Source organism: Coturnix japonica, chromosome 3 (genome assembly GCF_001577835.2).
Source record: "Coturnix japonica isolate 7356 chromosome 3, Coturnix japonica 2.1, whole genome shotgun sequence".
Classification (NCBI taxonomy): domain Eukaryota; kingdom Metazoa; phylum Chordata; class Aves; order Galliformes; family Phasianidae; genus Coturnix; species Coturnix japonica.
The window spans coordinates 3,165,732-3,193,013 of record NC_029518.1 but is presented as its reverse complement, the minus strand read 5'-3'; the positions used below and the strand labels follow the sequence as shown (position 1 = coordinate 3,193,013).

Here is a 27,282-nt window from a genome sequence, read left to right as displayed (position 1 = left end):
ACGGTTATAGTACATATAAGCATACTGAGAGAAATCCTAGCTTAGTTGAATACTGTTGGAGAGCACACACTGATTTCAATGGAGCCAGGCCTTCTCACAGCTGTCCAGAAAAGTCCCATGTCTTAGAAGATGTGCAGAGCTAATGAAAAGCTGCATTAAAGTCTCTCTAAAGAGAGACAAAAGTTTCTCTAAAATGAAAGACTGTTGTACTTCATTTGGTAATCAAAAATAAATGTGGTTTATAGAATTATAAATTCAAGATTGTAATTTCATAAGCTATTCAGCACATTAAATTTTAATAATTTTGTTCTGTTTTATTTATTAGCTTACATGCTCAAAGATATTGCAAAATTGTGTAAAAGCAAAGATTATGATTACAAATTACATAGATTGCATTTGCAGTAAATGAGTTTGGGTAAGTAGAGACTGGTGAAATTATTGAAATGAAAGCAATGGCAAATGTTTTGTGAAACATCTTCTGCTTTGGTTCCAACTATATTTAGGAAGCTCCCAACTAACAATTCTCCTTTGTTCTTCTTGCAGCTAATTCCAGCCTTCTTGGAGGTGGAGGAGGTAAGTCTTCTTACCCCTACAATTCTGTGATTCTGTAGTATACTGTTTATTCTGACTGTGGAATATATGCTGAGGGGATTATGTATATAAGCTGAGCAGTGTTCTGCTGCTTATGAAACGGTATGTTTTACATGGGAAAGTAAGATTATTAAGTGGGAAACCCCAAAAGTAGTCAGTAACATTTGGTACCATCAAGAACCTGGGCTTGTGACTTAATTCATTTTCCTGTCTGGATTTGAGTAGGGGTGACCTATGTGTGGGGCTGACCGAAATATTAAGGAACCAAATTGTGTTACTCTATATTGTGGTTAAGTAATTCAATTTTATTTTATTTTTTTAATTTCGGTTACTTCAGGGGAATTTTGAATGGATCTTAATGGTTTTTAAAAAGTTACAAAAACAAAGCGAGGTAAAATGTCATGTTAGTCAGGTAATGTGGCATTATCTTTGCACTTCTTTTTCACTTGTTCCCTTACCCCATTCCTGCTTGTAAGAGTTATGAAATGGATTTCAGTACAGATCTCCTGTGCATGATGCTACCAACATATTTGCTAGTAAGACAGAGGTTTGAGTGCGTACAGTGAGCGCTGTTTCTAAATACATTTCCTTTTTGAACATCAGCGCTATTTTGCTTTCTGCAGTACTGCAGGAGCTAACATGAATGTTACAATTCAGGAAAAAAAACATGCAGCGCTTGATTTCAGTTTTCTGTTACTTAGCCTGCTTCCCAGAGGGAGGTAAAAGAGCTCAGTTCTGGAAATTTCACAATGTAGGAGCAGTGCAGGCAGCTACTAATCTTTCTTCCTGGCTGGAGTTAAAAGGACTTGATGATCAGAGCTTACATATGCAAGGGTAAAGGAAAGGGCTCTGCAAAAAAAAAAGAAAAAAAAGAAAAAAAAGACAGAAAATTGCTGTTGCTTGTGAGGCTTTTGTTTTAACAACCTTAACTGAATAAGCAGCCCTTATTTGTGAATCATGAGCAGGGGATTGTCACATGAAAAGGTGCTTGACAACTGCAGCAAGGCATCTACATAAAATGGTTCGTGTTTCTCAGCTGTGTATGTTAAATGTATGGAAGCCTTACCTGATAATCCCGTTGGATTAACGTGTTTCTTTCGATTTGAGCTAGTTGCTTGCAGTATACCGATTTTTTTTCTTTGTCTAAAAGATAATCCTTTAAAAGGTAATCCTTCGCTAGCGAGTCGTGTTCCCATGGAGCGACCAGTGTACCTTCTCTCCCAGCTGGTAATGTGAAAAAAAAAATCAATGCAAATGTTCAAATTCCAATCAGGTTCCCAGAGCACTGCAGCTCCTAACAGGATTTGGCTATTGACTTTTGGTGGTATTTATTCAGCTGGACTGTACTTGGAAAGTTGATATCCTTTCAGCATGGCGCTTGGTAGTGTGGCCCTCTCTCTCCATGGCAGAGGGGATTTTTCCTGTCTTTTAGGGATATTTTTTCTGCCGTCCCCACCACTGCTTTAGGGAGGTCACTCTGGTTGCAGCAGTGAGCACTCACATTGCTTCGTGGCCACAAGTGTAGCGCATTTCACCTGCACATTAAACATACACTCAACTACACAGCTCTCCTGCAAGTTTTCCCCTCTACCAGCCAAAATAAAGGCTGAAAATCTCTGGTTCCTGTTTATCTGTTGGCAATCGATGAACTTCTAATGACTGATTCTTGTACTTGGGATAAAAAAAATGAAGAGCTGCAGGAGCTGGGCACAGGCCTCTGCCCTGATCCCACCATGGCACCCCTCAGGGTGGCGGTGCTGCCTGCTGAGGTGATGCTTAATGTTGCATTCCAGAGGGTCCTGGGTGAGCTGCTCTGGGGTAGGGCAGCCACCTTACCCTTGGTCACGTCTGCTGTAGAGTGGGCTCGTTTAGGTTTACTAGATCTCCTCAAGCAAAAAGCCTGAGAATTTTGCTTAAAAATTACACCTGACTTTGGATAGTGGCCACAGACTCTCTGCAGCCTGCTCTTGAGGTGGCATGGCAGCTGTACTCCTTCAGAACAGAGAAATACAGACACTGAATATAGACACTGTGTTCAGGCTGGGGTTTGCTGAGGGAAGCAGAGAAGAATGACCCACAGCCATGAGAGGCAGGTGAAACTCAGGCCCATGCTGCTGGAGCCTCTTGGGCAATGAACCTGCTGTTGGCAGTGTGCGCTCCTATGCAGAAGTTATCCTTTCCTTCACCTGAGAGCATTTGGTTTTAAAATTCCAGGTATGACTTTTTTTTTCCCTTTTCCACAAGTTAAGTGGTAGCAGTAGTTGTCATGCAATATTGCTGGTGAATTATTAAAACTTTATTATATATGTAAACACCAACATCTTCTTTTGATTGAGGGTACTGAATATTTATGATAATGCATAATACCAGTATAGTTTCTTCATTAATTGAATTCAGATCTCTTCAGTAATGCTGGATAATTAAATCTCTCTGTCACTGCTGGGCGTATGAATTTGTGTCTTAGTTTTACTGAAAAGGAAAACCATAAATTTCAGCTTGCTCTACTTGAGGCAAAAGTATTTGTCATTTTGAGAGGCTTTTAAGCTGTGCTGTGTTTGATATCTTTTCAGAATGAAACACGGAATAGTCAGAAATCATTGATTGTAAACCCTGATCTAACACAAATTACTCAATACTTGTGGTTAAAACATCTTCTGGAGATCTCTTGAGGATCCCAGTGGGCACCATTGTTGGTAAACATGGCTCACTTGCTTTTAAGTCCTGGTTGCTTTGGGTGGCTGCTCATCATCATTCCCACGTCACCTTGGAGCCACATCAGGGCATCGGTGTGCTTTGATTTCACAGAGCCGAAGTAATGATTTGTTCCTGCATTCCAAATTTGAACAATGTCTTTTTATTTTTATGGCTATTTGGAATGAAGAGATAAAAGTACAAAAGATACCAGAAACAATTTTTCACAGAACTGTTTAATCATAAAATCGAGAAACTCACAATAGAGTTTTAGAAGAATCTTTAGTTAAATATAGATGTCGAAGGTTTCTTTCTGCTTTTCAAATAACTCAGAAGTCTCCCAGATTTTATTATGAGTTTGGGGAGAAGTCTTTTTCCTTATTCTTTCTTTACCATTTTAAATAATTGATTTTTAATTAGGAGGCATATTTCACTGTCAGGACTAGATTTATCACACATTCAGCATCTCACTGCTCCTATTAACTTGCACAGAGCATTGTGACTTATTTGTGCACTATGTATTATTTGTCCCATTACACTGAACAGTGCAAAGTTGAAAATTATTAAGAAAGTTACTTACATCAGGAGGCAAAATGTTGAATATTTTGAGAGATGGGTACACTTTTAAAACATGTATTCTGAAGTTCTGGCTGTTCAGAAATGGAGACACTATTCTGCAAGGCAGTTATTACTCTACTTGCAGGTCTGGGGCTTTGTGAAGGAACAGAAGCATGTGATCTCATGCAGTGTGTTACAGCAAAGTGAGCAAGAGCTGAATTCCCCTCCTCCCAACCCTCCACTAAACTGTCTGGGATAGTCTGGGGTTTGGTGTTTTGTGCCCCTTTTCCAATTACCTCATTTTCAGGTATTTTCCTTGGGGTTCATTTTTCCTTTATTTCATTTGCTGACTGTAATCAAGTTCTTGTTGCATGCTAATTTCTGGATTGGCTTGCTATCCTTCAGCTTAAATTGAGAGTATATATAAAACAGCAAGCTAGGGAATTTTTTTCCTTGTAAGATTTTGGTGCCTATGTTAGAGCTGGGGAAAGAAGCATCCCAGTTTAATTTTCCCTATGATAAATACAATTTTTGTCAGCTATTTGTACTTCAAAATGGAAATCTGGACTTTAATAACTGTGATGAGACAGGTTATATTCATAGTCTTTTGGAAACATTTTTTGGACCCAGTTTAAGTTGGTTGCCCAAAAAGATCTGTCTCCTTTTCTGTTCGTCTCTGTTTTGGGGCCAGTGTAAGTTTTTCTGGGCCTTTTACTAGCTTGGAAAAAATTAATTCCTATGTCATCATAAGCATATCTTAAATGTAGACCAGACCTACCTCTGCAGGCTTCCAAGATGTTTGGAGGCAAATCATTTTAAGCAACTTTTATGGCTTGGGGAATTTATGTTCAAGAGCTTGGTTTGGAACTGGGTTTCCCTGCACAGGATCAGTTAGACTCCACTTCGAATTTGCTTCTTCTATTTGTCTTTACCTCTGCATTAGATTAGGAAAGTGGCAGAAAAAAATCAGTTTTCTCCTGCTGGAAAGAAATTACCACAGCCTGACTTCTGCTATGGAAAATGGGTTTATCAGAAAGAAAATGAGCTGTTCTATGTCCTTTTACTGAGCCTGAGCACAAAATCACATGAAGGAGGAGATGGACTTTGTGCGAGGCTCTGTGTGCTGCTTCAAAATGCAAGCAGCTGCTGCAGGAATTTAATTGTGTGTTCTTCCTCATCTGAATAGAGATTGAATGAAAAGGGGAAGAGTGATATAGACCCAATTTTTCAGTTTTATTTATTTATTTATTTTTTCCCCAGCAAGCTGGTATCTAGGCAGATGGCTGTCACTACTTTTAGGGCTCATTTGGGTCCCTGGATTGTACCATTTGGGACAAAATTGGTGTCGGAGTGTTCATCTTCAAGCACAGGAATTGCGAGTGTTGAGCAAAACCGTAGTGGCTGTTGCTACTGCTGTGCAAAGAGGGGATAGCCACTGCTGCAAATGGGAGTGCTACCCTGTCTGTTTGCCAACTGATTACTGACTAATGACTTCAAAAAGCTGATGACAACTAATGATAAATACCATTTTTAACACCCCTCTTGGACAGGGATAAAGTTTTCATTCTCACAGCTATGACTTAAGGACACTACTACTAATTTCAGCCATCTTCTGATAGCTAAATCTCTGGGGGGAAAAAAAAGAGAAAAAGGTTCTTTTATCACTTCAATAATGTTATTGCCTGTAATGTGGCATCAAGTTATATAGCAAATGAATGTTTGTTTGCTTGAGAAGTGAAAGTTGTCCAAGGGAAAATGCGAGGCAGGGATGAGACAACTTGCAAAGCTCCACGCAGTCATATAAAAGGAGAATACTTTAAATAGGCCAGTTCTGTGCTGGCCCATTCAATAACAGTAGAAAGACAAGCCTGTTCCATCCTGATCTGAGATGAGATGCTCTCTGTTTTGAATTTCACAGTGTTTGGGCTTGATATTTACATAATTCAAATGCAAGTAAAGCAAAGGTTTAAATCCAAAGTTCATATTTGTACACGACGTGAGCATAATGTGAGTGTATCCCTTGAGAGGAGTTTGAGAAAGGAGCACTTACAGGATTCTTTCATCAAGAAAATAAGCATTATTATTTGTATTTTTTTATGTCAATCTGTTGGCATTTTCTTGTATCTTGTCAAATAGGTTTGTCAGATTGGGGTGCGCTTGCAACAAATGGCTTCATGGAACAAATATGCTTCATTTTGAATTCCTGCTAGCTTCAAAAGCTTTCAGTTGCTTTGTGTGCTGTGTCGTCATATCTTAGCTGTGTAGATAATAGCTGCAAAGGTACAAAGATTTTTCCTAGGGAATAATGATCAAGTAGAAGAACTAACAATAATTTAAGGCAAATGGCCATTTGCCTTTGTTGCTAATTAATCCTTTTCTGCTAGAAGATCAGTCCTGCAGTTCTGTGGGGTTGCTGAAGTGTTTTATCTCTAATATTTGCTTGCAGTTCTTTCTCATCTTTGTAAATAGGGTGGGCATGAGAGGATTGTGTCCATAATTTCCCCCGCTGCCACAGTGCGTCAGCCGATTAAAATGCTTATATTGATGCATTTCTGTATTTCCGTACAGTTGCAATGTGAATTACGTTGTTATCTTGGTAGCTCAGGTTAGAGTGTAGCCCCTTCAAGGTCTTTGGTTCACCTCCAAATCTTGTTATTTACGAGCTTTTTGTTGGATCAGATCAACGCAAATAGATTTCTCTGTAATTTTACCTCTTTTATCAAATTTGCTCAAACTTCTTGTGTAAGCCAGGTCTGTGGTTACAGGTCAGATACTCTTGAAACACTTCCATACATAACCATACATTTTCTTTCAGTTATTGCAGTGGATATTACATACAAGTTTTAGTTCAACTTCAATTAAAATTAGTGACTTCTTATTCTCTACTGCACCAGTGATGATAACAATATAAATGAATCATCACTTAACTCATGCTGATGTGATTGTATTTAAAACGTGAGCTCTAATTTCAAATTTACTCTTTTTTGTTGTTATTTAAACATCTTACCTGCTTTGTTCCTTGGCTAGATAGGGTGCTAATTTCCTTTCTCCAGTCATTTTATGGATGGTTATAGTTAGGGGTAATACTTGTAAGAAGGAAGTCTTTGGATTGGTGATAAGTATTTCTTAGTTGAGTGTTGCCCAATTGTATCCTATAAATTACATTTTCCCAGCAGTTATTTTAAAAGAAAAGTTTTGCTGTTTACAGGAACTGACACAGGTATAATAAGATCAAGTGTTCAGTCTCAGGGATGTTCCTGTAGCTCAGCATAAATAACTTCCCTTTCTTTAGTTATGCCTTCTTAAAGTCATTCTGGGTAAGTTTACAGTTCTGGTCACTGGAAAAAGAACATGACTATGTGTTTTCTATTAGGAAAATAGTTTGACTTGTAGTTTGTCCAGGTCACAGTTATGTTTTTCCTCAGTCTTTAGTACTGATGCTGTGTTGCCTTGGTCAAGCACTGGTACATAACACTTGGTAATTCATCCATCACTTACTGAGTGCTGCATCCACAACACTCAGCTCTGGTTCTCCTGTAGCCTGTCATGTTGGCCTCCCTTCTTTTCTTTTCTTTGGAGCAAATTGCTCTGCTGTCTACCTGCAATGGAAGAATGAGCATATGCAGTTTCATATATATGTTTTGCTTATGACTTTCAAATATACATACTTGTACCTATACATGGCTATATATATTTGTGATCAAATCCAGTAGTATTTTCAGAGACTCAGCTTAGTGTGTATACAAGCAGGTGTAGAAATAAATAAAAAAACTGTGGCATTACTTTTGTTAGGCCAAGAAAAAGCCTTTAGTTCCTGATCACTGAAAGTTTAAGGTACTCTTGATAGAAATCCAAATGGAAAAGGCAGGGAGTTATGTAAGGAGCATCTTTATTTTTTCCATTTGTTTCATACTATATTATTAAAAAACACATTTTTTAGCTTTTTGTTTTGTTTTTGTGGCTGATATTAAAACAAGCAGAACAAAGGAAATGAAGGATTGAGGGAAGTACTTGACTGGTGGGCATACAGGCCCTTTAGAATATCAGACACTTGCTGAAGCTTTTGCTCTGAGATAGGGCAAAAGCCCAACTACAAAATAGAGATCTTCAGAGTTCCTTGGGAGTATCTCCATGTGCCAAGCTACATCAAACTGATCTAAATAGTGCAGATGTGAGCAACAAGGCATGGGAAAGTTGCAAAAGCCATTTATTGATCCTGGCTGGTTATTCTTTTCACAGCGTGTGCTTGCTCAGTAAAATGAGAATACGGGCACTGTACAACACTAGTGCCTGTCCAGTGTGTCCAATGGTGTACTCAGAGGAGATGGACTCTGGGAACTGAGAGTTGTTGATTTACCAGCTTGGCTTCCATAATTGTAAAAATATGCAATAATCTATTTTTTCTTGCTTCTAATGAAAGCAGTTAATCGTTAATCGTTGTATTTTCAAGTTAATCTTGACTAAAACCCCAGACTAAACCAGAGGCAAGCAAAAATGAACTGTCAAAATGACAGAAATTACCGAGTTTACAACTTTGTTCGTGCCACGTAGGAGGAAGGATTATGAAATCAGTCTCACTCATACTTTAGTTAGAAGTTCCTACTCTATCCAGAGAGTTTCTCTTTTCATTTATGAGCTGCTCTGTGCTGATCATGTTTTTCCGAAGTTTCTTTGTTCTGTGCAACTCACAGATTATAATGTGCTGCTTTTCAAAAGCCAGGAAAATCTCCAGCAGAGCATCTGGCAAGATGGCTGAGTTACGGAAGGATTTGCCCCTTGTATTTGTGTGTGTGCCTGTCCATGCAGCTCTCTTGTATCCGGTTTTGAGAACTGTCTATCAAGCAGACAATATTAATGGAAAGATTTTTCTACTTAAAAATAGAAAAAAAAAACCCAAAACCAAACAAATGTGATGATTGCTAATGTCAGATTAAAGCTCTTACGTTTGTGGAACTTATTGTTAAAAAGTACAAATCTGCCTGTGGAGTTGCTCATCTTTTCTTAACTGGTAAGGTTGGATGGTAACACAGATTCCAGTTGCTGATTTCTGTTCTTGTGCCACACAACAGGCTACAAAGTAGAGTGCTGCTATGATTTAAGAAACAAATAAAGATAACAATTTTAACAATCAACAGAAATAGGGGAACAGTAAACCAAGGTGTGAAATAACCACATACTGCTGAGAATGGCTTTGGTAGGTCAGAAACTGCATGATGAACCTCATCCATCTGAGCATTGTTATTGCAAAATTTGAATGCTCCACAAACCTGTGGTAAATTTATCCTAATTGCTCTGCAAACAGAGATGTGAGGTTTTCTCCATTTTACAGCTTAGAAAATGAGACAAGGAAACAGCATGCTTTGCTAAATAGACCAGTAGGTCCAAACAGAAAAGAGCAAAAATCAGATCTCTGAAGGCAATGTGTAACTCACTGGGGTTTCATCATGTCTGTGTGAGTTTTCCAATTTGGAATTTTAATTCCCATTTGGAAGGAAAAAGATCTGTAACTTTATTGTGAGTTTCATGGGTAGAAATGGGATGATATCTGGAAAGAGTGAAGACCCACTCTACTGAGAGCAACTTTCAGATAATGAGACTAAAGTTGGTTATACAGTAGATTCCCTGGGGGAACGGCAGAAGGACCATGAACAGGAAAGGATATACTGGTACACAAACGCTTTTACATGAATGAAGAGTTGGATGTGGCAAAACTGTGATGTAATAGAAGCTACCACTGTTAATAATTCTAGAGTAAATAGCAATTAGCTGTACTTACTTGAGGCTTTTCTCTGTTAAACTAGAGGGGGGCTGTTAGCCGGTATTTTGTATTTGGAGAATACTAATAAGGAAGCATTTCAAAGTCATTTTGATGGCAAAAGAATCCTGAGCCCGCTGGGAATACAAGAAATTATATCCTTTTTACCTAGCAAATCTAGAGGGTCCCAACAGCACAATAGTGTCAATGGACCTTGATAAAAAAACTAGCTTACAAGTATGTGTTAAAAAGATTTTTTTCTTCCATTGACAAAGTTGTCTTAGTGACATCTTCTCCTCTTTCTTATGTAACCTCTGTAATCTGTAGGGTTTATAATTCAAGTTTCTTCTAAATCCAGTTTAAAATTCAGAATCATTTTCTTGCCATTTGGACCAACAGAGCTGCAGTGTTGTCGTTTTGGCTGCATACACAGTTGCAAAGAACAAAATATTTTTTGTCACACTGCTACTGTTACAGTTCAGTCTGTTCCTTTTACATTATTAGTTTGTTTCTTTGGGCTTTATAGAGGCATCTGTTTTAATTTTTATTGAGCAGGTCTGCAGCTTAGCAAACTCATGTGAGCTTCACAAATCATTCGCAAATGTGAATGATTAAATCAGTTATGTCTTGGCTGAGAGATCTATGAGTGCATTGTATGCACAGACTGTTACAAGGATGTTATTAAGGTGTAAAACCAAGTACTTAAAGTTAGGAAGTGCCAATATTAAAGTTGCCTGCAGGCTTGAAGTCTCTATGCATTATGCATTTAAGATATTGCCTCTAACTATACAAATGCATGTTCTTGTATGGCTGGAACCTCATTGCAGTCATCAGCTTCAGTCAGAGTGTAATCCCATGTGTTATTTGTAGTATACTTGAGCCCCAGTCTACAAACCAGTTAGTTATGGTACTTATTAGTTTGGCATATTATTTCATAAGTAAATTCAATATTCATAGGTAATTTATCTTCCTCAAACCACTGGTGTTATCTTTATCAAGAAGAAGAAGAAAAAAAGGAGAGATAAAGATCAAAATTCTAATTTTAAGGCCAAAACTATGAAACCAAGGACTAATTTATGCAAGCCACTGCAGCAGTCTACAGAGCCCTGAAAGGAGGCTGTGTGAGGTGGGGTTGGCCTCTTTTCCCAGCTAACAGTGATAGGATGAGAGGAAATGGCTGTAAGCTGTACTGGGGGAGGTTCATGTTGGCTGTTAGAACAATTCCTTCTGCCATAGAGCGGTGATGCAGTGGCACAGCTGCACAGGAGTGGTGGGGTCACCGTCCATGGAGGTGTCCCAGAGCAGTGGGGATGTGGCACTGAGGGACGAGGGAAGTGGGCACTGCAGGGATGGGCTGGGGTTGGACCTTAGAGGTCGCTTCCAACCTTAGTGATTCAGTGATAATTTCTGTATAGAAATCCAAGTCCTTACATTTCAAATAGTAGGTCAGGTAAATTCTAAGTGATTTTGCAGTTTAGAATCTATATAGCAGCTCTGGATCTAATCCAACACTGTAATTCATCAGACTAAAACAGACACTTTGAGATTACCACCTTCTTCTCCACTTCTTGTTCCCACCCCCACTACCTGCATTTTGCACTTTATTGTTCCCTTAACCACATCAATTCAAAAATATACTGGCCTAAATTTACATAATAAAAGACACAGGTTTTAGGGAGGCTTTTTTTATTTGGACCATTTCAGGCTGTTGTCTCAAAAAGGTTTGCTTTGACATGAATAAGGAGTAAGGAGTTGATTGAGTTAAGTGATGGGTATGGAAACAAGCACAGAGGAAAGAGATGACTGATAACTTCCCCTATTGCCGGTTTTAAGTGTAACCTGAACCCCTGTTTTCAAACCTTTGAAGCATGGACAATGAGTGTCCCTTTTTCACCTTAATGTTCCCTTTTCAAAATTATTCTCCTTGTCAAGGCAGTCACAGTTTCTTTCTTTGCCTGGCTCACCATCCAATTTCTGTACTGGAAAATGGTGGTTTTATTCCCAGACTCATTTCCCAGATTCTCTCTCCCTCTTTGAATCAGTTCCCTGTCCTCGCCAGCTTCTTGTGCCATGTCTGAATCACGGCTTTGGTCACCAAACCCATCTCATCTCGAATCCTGCCATCCATCTCTGGTAGCAGGTAGCACCTCTTCTTCCTTTCAACAGTTGTATTGGGATGAAAAGAGTCGTGAACAGGCAGTAAATCAAGCCAAAGGGATTCATTATTTAAAGAAATGAAAGGGAACTGCCAGCTTCAGAACTGCTGAGAGTGAAGTAAAACACGATGGAAGCCTACACTTCCAGTTGTCATCATTTTCTGTATTTTAATCACAAATTTGATTTAAAATGATTAGCCCAACCTGGCTGCACTACGGTGGTCGTCCCTTCTGATGTTGTGTTTCTCGTTGGCAGTATTGTTGGTGTGAGGGGATAAAACCCCCGGTGCTACTTCTTTCTTTGTATTTCTTCACCCTGGATGATTTGGCAATGATTTCTCCGCAGGGATTATTTGTTCAAGGGTGGGACCTCTGTTCAGCCCAGACACAGCCCAGCTGTGGTGGGATTCAGCCTCTTCTCTGGGCTTACAAGCAATTAGCAGCTCAGCCAGGACTGCCTGCCCTCACTTCGAACAAAAGCTTCAGCAGAGAACTTCTCCCAGGAAGTGACAGCTGGACAAAGAATTGGCAGATTTATCAGACAATTATTTCGAGTCACTTTTTGTAGAGTAGAAAAGTAGCATGACCTCACCATGGACTGAGATGAGGCCTCTTCTGTGTATAAGCCTGCATGCAGATAACTAGTGGAACGTGTGTCAAAAGAATGGATATTCCTAATAGCTGCAGGTACAGATAGCAGTCATGAGAGCATCCTGAAGGAAATTTGCTCTGATGACAGGTTAGTTTTTCATCAGGAGCTGGAAAATTGCAAACATACCATTATTCAAATAGGAAATATCTGCAAATAGGGTATACTAAGCAAACACTGTACAGTTCATATGCAATATTATTATATTCTTATACCCTCTTGAGAGTTGATTCAGCAGGAGCAGTTGGATGTTTTAAAACATAAAAAATGCGGATGTTTAGAGGAATCTGTTTCATTATTAAGGAAAAATGTTACCAATGTGCATCAAATATTAAATATGATTCTCTCTTTTTCCAGAATTAATTCCCAAATTCGATGCTATAAAATTTTAACAGCTGTATGAGAGATCTCCGAAGACCCTTCATTATATCACATTATTGCAGCGTATGTGAAGCCATAGTACCCTTGGTTGCCATAGTTCCTTATTTAATGAAGAAATAACGTTTCGTGGCAACACAGCTGGGTAACCTTATATATCTAGAAGTTTTTTTTTTGAGAAATGATCATATGCTCCATACTATTTTAACATGGATTTTGGTTCCAAAAACCCATAAACTGCATGTCTTTTTTATTATTATTATTTTTGACTACATGATAATGATCAGACCATGGTTTTGCACAGTTTTGCCTGATTCTTCTCTGGGTTTCTGTAATGAAAGGAAGTGTTTTGGCTTTTCCCCACCTTTTTATTTCTTGCAAGGCTGAGTGCAATAGCAAGCTTTGAGTATTGCAGCACAGTGAAGGCACAGAGCCCATGCTGCTGGGTGTGACAGGTTTACTACCATCATGCACATGGTTGTATGTTTTAAACAATATCTGAGTCCTTGATTATGTGCTTTTCTTTCATTCATGTTCTTTAAAACCTAATTCTTCTTACTGAACAAGTTGTATCCTGTCTTTTCTGAAACTGCTATCAAATAGCAGCTTAAATATTATCCAGCTTTAGATGCTAGCTTTAGTTAAATATCTGCCTTGTCAGGGGAGACACTATGAGGAAGACTTGTTTAGCTCCACCATTTGTGGTTGATGTTTAAATAACATCGCAGGCATGAAATATCCAGGAAGTCTGCTAGAGTCTCCAAGAGCTTCTTAGATCAAATTAATGCCCTAATGCTCAGGGAATATTTACAGTTTAATAATTGAGGAAAGTTGATTAAATATACAAAGCATTTAGATACCCATTTTGAGCTCACATTAATTCCTGGCAAATTAAAGCCTCTTGGCATTTGGAGAATTACAGACTTATAGCAGTAGGTTTGGGCCTTACAGCAGTGTGCTCATTTCATGGGAAACACAATATTTGGGCTGATGATGGTTCATGTATCTGCTTATGTTTAGTCAGCTAGTGAGTCTGATCTCTTGTGATTGCTGAAAGAATTGAGCTGCTTGTCTTAAAGCGTGTGGGAAGAGGGATCTGATGGCATTTGTAGATTTTTGGATAGCATTTCCCCTAGGTAAGATGGTAGAAGACAACTTGTTCATGTTTTACTGTGGGTATCATTGCTTTCCCTTGTGTGAATCTGCAAACAGCCATCACAGCTGCTGATCTTTAGCAGGTCTGGATAAGGATATCTCAGCTATCCTGGGCAATCTTCTCCTTGTACATTCCTATCTATGCCATTGGAACAATTCTTCCTGGAATACAGGATTTGTTTGTTTGTTTGTTTACAGCATCAAGACAGAAGTTAAAGGATACTTCAGTTGACTTAGGAAACAATAGATAAATAAATTAATAGGGGGATTAAAAAAAGAAAAAAGCGGTCTTTCACAACATCTCATCTGTGAGGAAAGCAGATGCCTGTGAAGCAGCCCACAAGGCTAATAATGAGGGACCAAGACACATAAGAAAGAGTCATTAGGATGTTCTAGGCTGCCCAACCTGGTTTTGTTTTTGTAGAGCAGGATGTAAGGTACACTTCCCAAAGTTCTGCTGAGAGAGATGAGATGACAGCAGTACTCTGCCTCCGCCTCTGTGGGTGAATCTACCCTGGATGTCACTGCCCTGAAATTGCAAAAGGGTGCAAATCTCTGTCTCCTCCTCCTCTGTGGGAATAAATCAGACATGAGAGTTGTAGACTTGGCAGTTAAGCATTTCCATTTGTTGAACACTGACATACTAATGATGGTAATTTTGCATTTGTTACTACATGCCTAATCTAATTAAGTTTTTCTTAGGGTACAATTGTTGTTTTCTGTATTTAATTATGTAAGCACCAGGTGCGAATGTTAACAGTAGCTGGATCCAGGAGGAAACCTTTTATCTTTGTGTTATGCAAGACCCTTTTCTTTATCTTTAATTTTCTACTTAAGAAATACCTGTAGTATTTGATTCTTCCAAGAAGTTATATTAGCATTTCTGATTGATATGTATAGGACGCACTAACGAGGACTAAATGTTTATGTTACTTGTAGTTTAAATATGTTTAGAAATGTATATGAATGCTACATTTTTGGTTTCAGGTGCTGCAGTAGTTGAGAATCCTTTTCCCAGCTATACTGCTGGTTTGAGGGTTGGCAGACTTCCCACACTCCGGGACAGATCTGCTCCCCTCTATCTGAAAAGGTCTGAACTACATAGGGGTCTGTTGTCTGAACCTGAATTTCATGGCGTGCTGGTAAAGCTGCTCTGTGGCCGCCAGCCTGGCTGTGAGCTTTGTGCCACCATTTCATCAGTGTTTGTTCAGACATCGAAAGGGACTTTTCAGTAGAATTCTTTGCCTGGAATAATAAACTCCAGTATTATTATTAAAACTCAAGGACCTGAGCTTTGAGATGATGTAAAAGTCTGCTCTGAGGCAAAGTGACTCTCAGTAAGTTTTGAAATTATGTTCATTTTTAAACACAGCAAACAGGAATTTCAGTGAAGATTTCCACTTAGAGATGGGTGGTTGTTTTAGTCCGTAAGTAAAATTAAGTAAGGCTTACATTTTCTAGCTTCAAGTCATTTATTAGTAATCTATATTTGCATAAATTCGGCATTATGTATAAGAGAAAAATGAGATTGAACACTTAATGTGGTTGTTCTAAATCTCAGTGTACCCGTAAAACATTTCCCTCACAAAGGAATGAAAATCGCCTGTAGTGTTTTCTAATTGGTGAATTATGCATTTTGCATAATGATATTTTTGTATAGTACAGAAACCTGTATGCACGGCGAGGTGAAGCCCAATGCCAGCATGCTATTTGCTTTTAGTGATCTCCTGTGGATTACTTCCAAGTAGGATATTGAGTGCCTCATGGACCACAGGTCAGTAGTAGTGACCTGGAATGTGTTACCTTTCATTTAGGATCCACCCAACACCCTACGCCTGATGGTCAGTGTTGATCTTGCTGTGAAGTATGACGTCGTGTTTGAACTTTGAACCATCAGTACAGAAACCTTGAAGTTCACATTAGCATTGGTGGAAGATAGACAGCATCCACTACTTTCATTCAATGTCTAGGTAAACAAGGAAGCTACATCTGCTGGTTGCTTTGAATTAAGCTTTCCAGTGTTAATGGTGGATATTTCCCCATCTCTGCCACAGTTCTGTTGGACCTCAGTTTTTTCATGTTTGGTTTATTTCTTACCCTTCAAGCTTCTAATTCAAACTCCACGCCTTTGATGGTTTATCACAAAATTTGTTCAGAGACTTCCATTTTTAAGGTAGTCTTTTAACAACTACTGATTATGCGCTGCTTCAAAGAAAAGTGATGGAAAACTTGAAAACCACAAATAAAATATACATCAGTGAGCTATAGCGATGAATGCTAACATACAGTTTCTTCAGGAAGAGCCCTTTAGGGAAAGAAGACCACGTTTCAGATGCTGAGAAAAAATAGTAAACTAGAGTTGTGAGAACGGCATGCTAGGGTTAGTAATCTGGTTTTACTGAAAGTGAATTTAAAAAATATTAAAGGAAATCTGTTTAGTATTAGTTCATAAAATTCTGAGCATGAGAATCATAGTTATTTTTCTTTCTGGCAGCGAGGCCCACAAATGAATGGGAATAGTAACTTGGCACTTAGTGCCAATACTTTTTGCTTTTGAAGTGATTTTCTCATTATCCCTGCTCCGTTTCCCCCCCACGCCCCTCCAGAAGTCCAAAAATTTACTTGGGTGCTAATAAACAGGCTGCAGTATATTAGGAGCTGATATCTGCTTCCATATAGAGATGTTTGGAGGAAAAAAGAAAAAAGAAAAGACTCTCTTGCAAAAAATATGTTGACCTCATTAGGTGCAAAAGTGTCTCAAATGGCCCTTAAGCAATGCTCCAGCTTCTCCAGCTTCTCAGCATGAAAACATGTCTGAGTAAGTTGTATTATTTCAGGACAGTGAACAGCTTGCTTCAGATCCAGCAACTGTGTTTATTCCTTAGTTTTGGTTTTTCTTCCAAATGAAGAGTGTCACTCTGCACTGTTTACATTTAGATCTCAAAACAATTAAGCTGAAACGGCTTCATAAGATTTGGAGCTGGCTTTCTCTCAGGGAAAGCTTAACATTTAGTTTCCAGAGTCACACAGTAAATAGGCTTATTTTTCTTTTTTCAGGCTGGCGTGATTGCATATGCATTCATCTTTCTGAAGAGCTTCGAATGGTGTTGGTTTTGAATTGTGCAAATTGGCAAGGAAACTTAGCCATAATTTCTATGTAGTGCTTTAATTATCTTTACGAGAAGAACAGCTAACTGATTTATTATATCTTTGAGGATAGTTTATCTTTGGGAGATCCTCAAATTATCTTCGAGGATCTCACTCAAATAACTTTTACATGAAAAAGTAAAAAGCAGTGAAAACTTGTTGCCCTTTGAATATGGGATCAGGTAGAGACAAAATTCACTGATTTCCCTCATTGCATTTTTGCGTGTCTTGCATTGTATCCATCTGTGAAATACACAAACCTTTGCAGTCTGAATGGACCTTGATTTGTAACTATATTGTGCTATGTCACAGAAATACTACGGTATGTAACTTCAAAGAGACCTGGTGTTGCTGAGTTTCTAGGGGGCCATCCTATTCTTCTATTCCTTCTCCATTTCCATCTTTCATCATCTTACTCCTATACTGACCTGATACATGTTTCTGAATGTGTAATCCAATAGTTCTTTGCTCCACTTTGTGATAACTGGCATTTATTTCTCAGCACACTGCTTTTAAAGTAGGTGTGCCCTCTGGCAAGCTGCTGAACTAATAAATACATAAAGGGCTGCAAAGCTTATGACCTGAGCTTTCTGATTTCTGGATCCTGATTCAGCTTCCTCCATGTGGAACAAAAGGGGACGCCAGAGGTGTCTGTCTGTCACTGCTTTTTCCCTTCATGCCATTCCTTAGCAAATGGCAAAGAACAGAATGTGTTTTGTAGTAGATGCGCTACAAGGGTTGTGCGTATGTGGGACTGAACAGATGAGAAGAATTGTTAGACAGCTACTTTTACAGCTACCTGCCATAGTGACTCACCATCCAGGACTGTATGAAGACCTGAAGCAGCAGCAGCACCTTGGACTGCTGATCCTCAGCCCCTGATCTGAGTAAGCCAAGAGCTTTTTCATTTTTCTCCTACCTACTTTTTTTGCTGGAGAACAAAACAGCCCCTTGTAGACTGGAAAAGGCTCTGGGAAGTATATAGGCACAGGACAGGAAATGGGTGCTGAGGGTTTGGTCTGCTTCCTTCCTTCAGTAGAGACGCTGCAGATCAGCCTCATTCCTCCACCAGCTTTGCAAACAGTGCAGCTGCACTTAAGGGGTTTGCTATCAGCAGGAGCTGCGAGGGCACCAGGCAGGATTTAGCTGCTGTTGCATATACAGTTCAGAATAATTTTCTGCTCCTTTGATGGCTCTTGATGAGTTTTATTCAGTTCCAGTCTAATCAAGTTAATAATGTTTTAGCACATCGCCTTTCTGCAGCCTTTTTTTTTTTTTTTTTCAGCAGGCAAGTGTAATCTTTCTCAAAAAGAGAAAAATAATTCCCCTTTCATCTTTCTAGGGAAAACTTTACTTTATTCATGTGTAGTGACCTGCTCAACATTTGATAACTAGTGTGTCACTGAAAGTTCCTCATTATGGTCCCAGCTTGCCGACCACCTGGAGTGCTTCATTATTGATGTGAACTTCAGGTTAAATTTTTAGATCTGTGCAGGTGCATTTGCACTATTCATTCCAGACTGGTGACACATGCCTTGCGAAGGGACAGTGTGTGTGAGGCTGAGCATATCTAAAGGTATATGGAGCAGTTATTATTTTGACACCAGCCATGTGAGGAGTGTAAGGACTGAGACTCACACTCTGTTGATTATAATCTAACTTTTGCTTTCCTTGGCAATCATTCTTTGATATATTGGCACTTAATCTCAGTGCCAGGAGAAAAGTAGAGAAGTCAGAGGGGAAAGGATAAAGGGGAACCCATACTCTAGTTTAAGCCAGTAACACAGAAAGAGCTTAGTTCTTATTCCAGACATGAACGAATCTTTGGATGTAGATGACAGTTACATGGCAACCAGACACTGCAGAGCCCTCCAGATTGCTACTGGTTGTCTTGCAAGATGTAAGTAATCTTGTCACTGCAGCTAAAATGCTATTACAATGATGAGTTTAGGAAGAATCTTCCATCTCCTTGATGGAAGCTTAATTTTGACTTTTATTATTATTATTTTTATTATTATTGTTGTTATTATTATAGTTGCTTAAGCCACCTTCACCAGCCCGCCATCTATGCATCCTGCCATCAGATAGTGGCTACTGAATGAAATCTCTGATCTTAACTTGCTAGGCTTGTAGACTAAATAATTAAAACAGCTAAAGACATCAGAGTGTGATGTAGCATACAACTGAGCTCTCTATGGTGGTAGGCTTATTCATTGTTTTCCCTGAGGTTGTTATTTTTTCTTCTTTTCTTGTGTGTGTGGACTTCCTTCCTTCCTTCCTTCCTTCCTTCCTTCCTTCCTTCCTTCCTTCCTTCCTTCCTTCCTTCCTTCCTTCCTTCCTCCTTCTCCTTTCCCCCTTCCTTCCTTCTCCCTTTTCCTTTTCTCCTTCCTTTCCTTCCCCTTTCCTTTCCTTCTTCCTGTTACCTTCCTTCCATGCCTCCTTCACTTCCTTCCTTCTTCCTTCCTCCATTCCCTTCCTTCCTTACCTTCCTTCCTTCCTTTCCTTCCTGCCTTCCTCCTTCCTTCGTTCTTCCTTCCATCCTTCGCATTCCTTCCTTGCCTTCCCTTCCTTCCTTCCTTCCTTCCTTGCCTTCCTTCGCTGCCTTCCTAAATGAAAAAAAAACCTTCCTTCCTTTCCCTTCTATCAACTTCCTTTCCTTCCTTCCTTCCTCCTTCCTTCCTTCCTTCCTTCCTTCCTTCTTCCTTCCTTCCTTCCTTCCTTCCTTCCTTCCTTCCTTCCTTCCTTCCTTCCTTCCTTCCTTTTTTTCTTTTTTTTCCCTCATTTTAAGGAGGAACTTCATTTGGAACCTTTCTTGGTTTGCTTTTGTTCAAATTCATACAGAAGTTGCAGAAGTAGGAGGAGAGGTCGTTCATTAGGAAGAGTGAAACTGGAAGAACAAAGGGAGATGGACTGAAAAAGAAGGGGAAAAGAATAGCCACAAGTGTGTTAAAGGGAGTGGGAAGATAGATAGGAAATCTCTGTGTGGGACTGAGAGCGTTGAGAAACGTGGGCAAGAATAAATTGGACAGGGAAAGGCATCTCCTGAAATGTGGTGGGTTTTTTTTCTTTACAGAAAGCCTTAGTTCAGTAAGATGGCCTCAGCTGTACTGGCTGAGGACCAGATCTTGACATACTCTGTGACAGAATTTATCTGCTTAAAACAAGTAATAAAATACATTAATGCTTTTCTTTTCTGAAGAGCTAAAGTACCAAAAGGTATTTCCTCAAGAGGTTAATATTTCAAACAGAGATCTTTCTTAAATGCTGAAGGATTAAGGGTTTTAAAATATTATAACATTTCATATAGTTTGTATAGCTGAAATCTTCCTACTGATTTTACCCTTCCTTAAACTGACTATCTACTGATACGTATGTTTTTTCCTTTGCATATGTGAAGACTAGTGCCCTGTGTTGCTAATAGGTTACTGTAACACCTACTTTAGTTCAGTTAAAAATAACATACGGTCTGAACGTGTGAATGTGAATAGACTCCAGGGTAAAATTTGGTTTTAGTGACTAAGGTAGCTGTGATAGTCTGCTCTGAATTGAAAAAAGGATAGAAAATCAGTGGATCTGGGGCCACTCTTACCATCACAGTCTAGAATTTCATAGAAATAACCATATTTGAAAACTAAAATGTTATGGATAAAACGAATACATACAGTGTCCCTGTCCAATTAATATGGACAGAGCTGAAAAATCAGAGTCTTATTAACTCATGATGCTGATTCTCAGTCACAAAATCAGAGGGAGTGATTTTGCCTCTCACAGATTTCAAATCCCCTTGGTAGAAGTTTGAAGTGGTAAATTGCTGTTTAAGGGATGAAAGAAGCCTGTAAACTTATTGAGTAGTTTAACATGAATTAAATATATGAATAAGAAGTATTTTTATCTATCTTTTTTTTCTTCTATACTTCAACATATTCATGGAAAACCATCCATGAACTTTTATGCTGCCTTTGAAATGTGTCTGGTGAATGTCCCATGTGAAATAAATTATTTTTATTATATTTTGCAAAAGTACATATTTAATAGCGAAATGCTTTGCTTACATTCTTTTATAACTCTAATGTATCATATAGGTCCAGGGGTCTTTAATTTATTATTACGATAGAACTTTAATGACAAAATAATGCCTCTGATGTATCTGTGACTTTGGGATTAGATATTAAAAAGGTATTATATCTTTCAACTCTTCCTTATGTGATGTGACATTACTGCCCCAGACATTTTTTACTGCATGAGCAATCAACATAAAGGAAAACTAGACAGCATTCATGTTAGGACAAGAAGCGGTGTAACTTTCAATAAGGTGACTTCAGAAAACTGACACAGAGATATTTCACTGGAGACATTCTGGTTTGACCTCTACCTCACCATTCTTTTTTCTTTTTTCCTTTTTTTTGTCAGATTAAACGGAGGAGAAAGAGTTTGTGAAAACCCTCAAGAAAACTGGCAGTTCCTTGTAGAATGCAGTTCTTTCTAATTTCCATATATTTCCGTGTAGAAGAATGGCTCTCTGAGAGCATATTAGCCTTCAACCTTGGCAGGTGTAGAAGTAAATCTGCAGTATTGTGATTGAAATGTTATACCTGCTTATTCTAAAACTGACATGATAGGTGACAAATGACAAAGGCATTACTGGGTCAGGTGAAGCCTTTGTCATAATCTCTTTTCCCCCACCTTTTAGCTGTTGCAGCAAAGAGAATCCTGTTTCAAGGATTATTAACACCACCTGCTACAAAATTCCTTTGGGAAGGACAAGAGCACTTTGCATTCAAACTCTGACTTTGAGATATGTAGGGAAATGACACATCCTCTGCAGATACAGTGATGGCTGGTTTGGTTTTGTTAAATTTCTCCTGTATAAACGTTAAATGAAATCTTTAGGTGCTTGTTATTCCCAGGATTTAGATGCGCAATCTGCTGTAGTGAAACAGCAAGATTTAACAGATCTCCAGTTTTACCACTTAAGGCTTGCCCCTTAATTTTGCACCCCATAGAGAAAGTTCTGTCTCCATTACGTAGGATTTTGTACTCATCTTTTTTTCCAGCACCATTTCATGTTTCTGTAAGCTTTTCCTGCATTCCTGATAAGTCAGATTCTTCCCTCAGAGCTGCCTGAGCAAAAATTATTTCTCCTTTTTGTAGACTGTTTTCATCCGACTTCTCTTATGGGTCTCCTGTGCATTCCCTAGGAAGGAATGCTAACCTTCCCTTGCTGGCTCTGGGGTATGTGGCTCCTCTGCTGCAAGGCCTGCACACTGGGGAGCAGAAAGGTATCTGCTAAGAAGCCACGGTACTAGGTTTGATCCCAGGTCAATTTGCCTTTCCTGTGTTGGCTTTTGGGCCTTTTCAAAAAGTAGCTGAGGGAAAGGTGTGACTCCTTTTAATTGGCAAGCGGCATTGCCACGGTCCCTTTCCTGCTGGAACTGCCTGAAGAAGAACAGGCAGAGAAGAACAGGAGAAGCCCTGGGCTCTTTTCATCTCAACCTCTGATTGCAGATCCCCCTGGAACCAGGGAGTGAATCTGTCCCTTTGTATTTTTGAGTGAAGTGAGTGCTGATTGATTTGTCAAGTGATTACATGCTCAGATGAGATACTGGAATGTACAGTTTGATTCATATTCAGTACCGCAGCAATGCCTGGGAGATGCTTCATATAGTAAGTATACAATAAAGATCTTAGTCATTGTGGAAGAATTTGTACATAGAAATCACCTTTGTGCATCCCTTTTAGAACCTTCTTCAGCATCATATCTTTTTGTTTGTTTTCTTTTGGAGAATTTTCTGACCTTGTACTTGTGGAAGGAAAATACTGGTGTTAAAATGTTTGCCAGAAGGACTTGTTTCTAAATAAGAATACTGAAGTGCACTGAAGTTAATTGTCTTTTGAGGGTATATCTGCCCTCTCTACACTCAGATACAATAATATACACCTAAACCGTAAGGAGGTTTCAACTCATCAGCAGAGGCTTTCAGCTTTGTTTAGCTGGCACGTTTATGGTACAGACAATATTACTCCTATGAGTATGAATCCTAGGAGGTCTCTTCACATAAATCCGCTCTGTCTTTTTCTCTCTCAAAATAAATCTTGGAAGAGCTCAGCAATCCATTGTGTTCTTGGCTGACCATTTTATGTTGCCTCTCTCGTCACCTGTCATAGAGTATAGCAGAAATGCTGAGTCACAGCTTGAAGCAGTGATGGAGCACCTGGTGGGAAGGCAGGGCCAGCCCAGGAGTATGCAATGCAATGCACCTGAGTGACTGGTAGGGGTGGAGCCAGGTTGGCCTCATTGTTCCCAGGCCTCATTTACATGTTGGCAGTGGAAGCCAGGGTGTCTCTCTGGATATCCCTGCTTTTAGGTGGTCATCTAAAGGTGTGTAGTTTTTTCTTTCTTTGTGGTTTTGATTTATGTGTGTCCATGTCTGCTGCATTTGGGTTTGTGTTCCTTTGCTGCAGCCTAGGATTTTGCTGTTTTGCTGTTATTGCTGTACTTTCCATCATAGTATAGCATTACATTGTGTTACTCAGAGTCTTCCAACACTGGGGGTTTTGTATGCTCCCTGAAGATGAAGTTCCTTTTAACAACTTAAAGCTTTGAGACCTAAAAAGCGGTGGCATTCTGGAGAATTTTCAGGTCATGTTCACTGCTGTTATTGATTACTAGCAGGATTTGGATGTGTAATTCTTGCAGTTTTCTGTATATGAGGTATAAGATATGAGTTATTTCTTTCATTTCAGTCAGAAGATGATTTTTGGACAGGAGAAATTGAGGGGGAATCACCACGCTGTGAAGTGAATGTATTAATTTGTGGTTTCTGAGCTCACCTTGGAGTCTATCTTAGAACTTAAGAAGTTAGGGCTATTTTAAGTAGTTCTGCCATAGTAGTTGCATTTGTTAAGCAGCAACTCTTTGCTTTTGTGGAAGCGAGGAGTGGGTTTTTTTCTGTACTGCACATCAGTTACACGTTCTTAAGAAGTAACTGTCTGGTTATAACACCATTGCTTGATAGACAGGAATAATGGTTTTATAGATTTTACTGTCATCAAGTCTCTAGTGGGGGAAAAAGAAAAACCCAAAACAACAACAAGTTTTAGGAACATTGAAATGAATAAAACTTGAGTTCCTTTGAAGTGATGGCTTTGAGTTGATTGTGAGCTCTACCAAAGCTCTTTCTTTTGCAATTTGGGCAACTGAAACAAGAAAATAATTATTGGTCTTTATTTGTTTGGCAGTTTGTCAGAGATCTGCTTGGGTATTACCAGGTGGCAACTTCTGGTTCTATAAATAAAGAATACATAGTCTTCAATTAAGAAAGACGGGGATTGATTAAAGTAAAGCAGACCGGATATTAAACATGAGCTTGAGTTTGTTCCCTTTATTTAAACATTAATGAAAAGGGGGATTGTGTTGGTATAAATTAAAAACGTTACTGCTAAGCTGCAGTGAGTCTGAATCTCTCCATTGTCTGCAAGTCTTAGTGACCTGAGGCTTGGGTAATCCCTTGCTGCTGCTTCTCTTCATGTTAGGGGTGTGTGCGTCTATCTGTTTGTGTCTATGTTTATATGAAGAAATGAAGATACTTGTACAGGTACTTGGCAGACTGAGTCCAGTTTTCAATGCTTTCACTTTTTAACAACTGTAATAGTTGCAAAGCGTTATTTATGTATTCACAGTCCTGCATGAAAGATAGGTTATGCATCTTAGAGGTGATGTTATGCATCTTTCAGAAATATTTGAAAACTGTTGGTTTTGAGTAACTAAAATGGCAAAATTCTGGTACTCAAAATAAATGAAAAACACAGCTCGGCTGAAAACTTGAGGAGTGCTTTGAGGTGATAGATGGCTGCTAAACAGGCCTCTTAGCATGGGCTTTCTTTTTGAAGGAGGAAAGTCTCTAAACAATGCAGCTTTTGGGATGGGACCTTTTTGTTTGTTTATTCCATCTCTGGAAGCCAAATTCTATGTGTTTCTGAGAGGTCAAAAGACTGCTTTAAACTGTTCTCAGGGCAAAATTAAATTGATTCTCAGTGGGTTATTTTGTCTGTGCTACCGTGGGCCTTGCTTAAAACAGAGAATCATGTTCTGTTCTACTTGCGTTTTGTGGCAATCTTGCTTAGTGCCTCTTAAAATACCAGTGATAATATGAAACATTGAGATTCTTTGCAGATGCGTGTGGTGGTGTCCATATGTCAAAGTCCATTATTTAGGAGTCAGTAATAGTCCATAAATGAATACTAGGGAATGCTAAAGAGTTAAGAAATAGTAAATTGCTCCTTGGATAGGTTAGGGAAAAGAGGAGATATCTAAATGGCCTGGGATGAAATGGGTTCATTACAAGATGAAAGTCATTAATAAGATGAAAGGGAGGATGTGTGGTAGTTGAATGCTGTCTAGGCTGTTGCTGGATGCTGGTGTGAAAGGGGAGGGGGGGGACTTTTGGTGAGGAAACTATGAGACAATGCAGCATTTCTGGGCATGGGATCATCCTCTTGTGTGTGAAATGATCTCTGAAATATACTGCAGAAAGTATTTGTTAAATTTCTTTCAAAGATCTCTGATGTGAATGGGAGGTAATGATATTTTCCTTTTCTTTTGTTGACAAACAAAATCTGTAGCTCTTCAGTGACTTTGGGAAACAATATCGAGCATGATTATAAACTAAGCAAAAATATTCTCTGCCAGTCAGTTGCTGTGCCATGAATTGGCTGTGTGCTAAACAGGTAACTTCCTTTGCATAGCATGGTAGATTTCTTTTAAGAACTACAGAGCATCAAGAAAGTGGTGGTCAGATCTTCATTACCAATCTAAGATGTGCAGTTACAAATACCCCTTGGTGCTTTATGTTGGGAACATCATTAATTCTTTACACCTAGCAGGTATTCTCATGACTGAATCAAATGCAGAATTTGCATAGGTTGTGTTTTTAATTAGCATTGTGCATCTATTCTCATACTTCAGTGTATAACGCTTTGTGATATATACAGTGAGCTGTGTTGGAATAATTTAATATACATTTTAAAATGTATAGAGAGTTACTGATGCTCCCCTGATTTTCTTTGGCACATACGTGTCTCTCTTCCATCAGTGTTGTTGCTCTTTTTATGTACTCATCCCTCATTTCATTAATGTACCTCACATTTTTTTTTTATTTGAAGTTCCTGTCTCATGCATGTAATAAGTGAGAAGGAAATGAGACTTTGGGGTAGATAATGTAAACACACACCATTTCTGTGGTTTAACTGAAATGAAATGAACACTTTGTTTTGTAAAAACATAATTACTGCTCTACTTTCTGTGCATTCAGACTCTAATTTTGGCCTGGCTAGGAGTGTGGTGCCTCCATTGTTTCAGGCATCACGTTTTATGCAGCATAGGGTTTCATACTGTAAACATGGAGATGTTGAATTCTCTGCTGACTTTTGCATGCTAAGAAGGAGGAGGGTGGGGAGGAAACCAAAGTCAAAACAACTTCAGGTTGGTTTATTGATATTTTATGAACTTGGAGATAGGGAGGGTTAAATTCTTGGGACTTCAAGTTTTGTGTGTTCTCACAACGTGTAGCATTTGTGCAAAATGAGCTGGCAATGAAATAATTCTCTTTTGGCACAGAGATTTGCATATCAGTGCACGGGTTTCCCCTGTCATAAGCACATCTCCAGTTTGCAGTTCTTTTTGTCCTGAATTATTTTCCCAACCTCCCAACTAGAAGTTCTACTGAGTTCTTATTTCTGTCTATTTTCCCTCCCCTGCCCCCAAGCTGTTTTGATTCAGTCCTTAGATTAAATAGTCCAGACATGCTTTTGAAAGTACTGAGTTTTCTTGGCTCATTCTTCTTCTTTTATTTCCTTATTTATATGTAATTCCAAAAGTGTAATATTTAAAACCTGGTGAAGTTATTAACTAAAATGTGCTCCTATTCTTTAAATGCTTATTTGTACTATTTTATTTCACCATTCTTTGCTTCTATAAGTTCCAGAATTGAAAAGGGATTCTATATCTGTTCTGCAAATCTTGTCTTTGAATACTTCATTAGTGTCAGCCTTGACTGTTATCTGTTTATGTTATTGTATGAAACTGTAATTCCAGAATTATTGTTTCATGCTATTATCCCTCTTCTTTTGCATGCTTCTATGGATTGAGTTTGATAACTAAAGAGCCTGTTCACTCAACCATATGCTTATCAGCCTTGCTTTAT

At 38.8% G+C, this 27,282-nt stretch overlaps 1 protein-coding gene across 3 annotated transcripts in view; it reads left to right on the top strand.

Annotated features, from left to right (window-relative positions):
• The window catches only part of MACROD2 (mono-ADP ribosylhydrolase 2), a 786,342-nt gene that overhangs the window by 162,608 nt on the left and 596,452 nt on the right, over positions 1-27,282 (top strand). For all 3 annotated transcript variants that reach the window (XM_015856727.2, XM_015856726.2, XM_015856725.2), the window contains exon 4: positions 544-573. In XM_015856727.2, the coding sequence (XP_015712213.1) occupies positions 544-573 (30 nt within the window). The remainder of the gene's footprint in view (positions 1-543; positions 574-27,282) is intronic.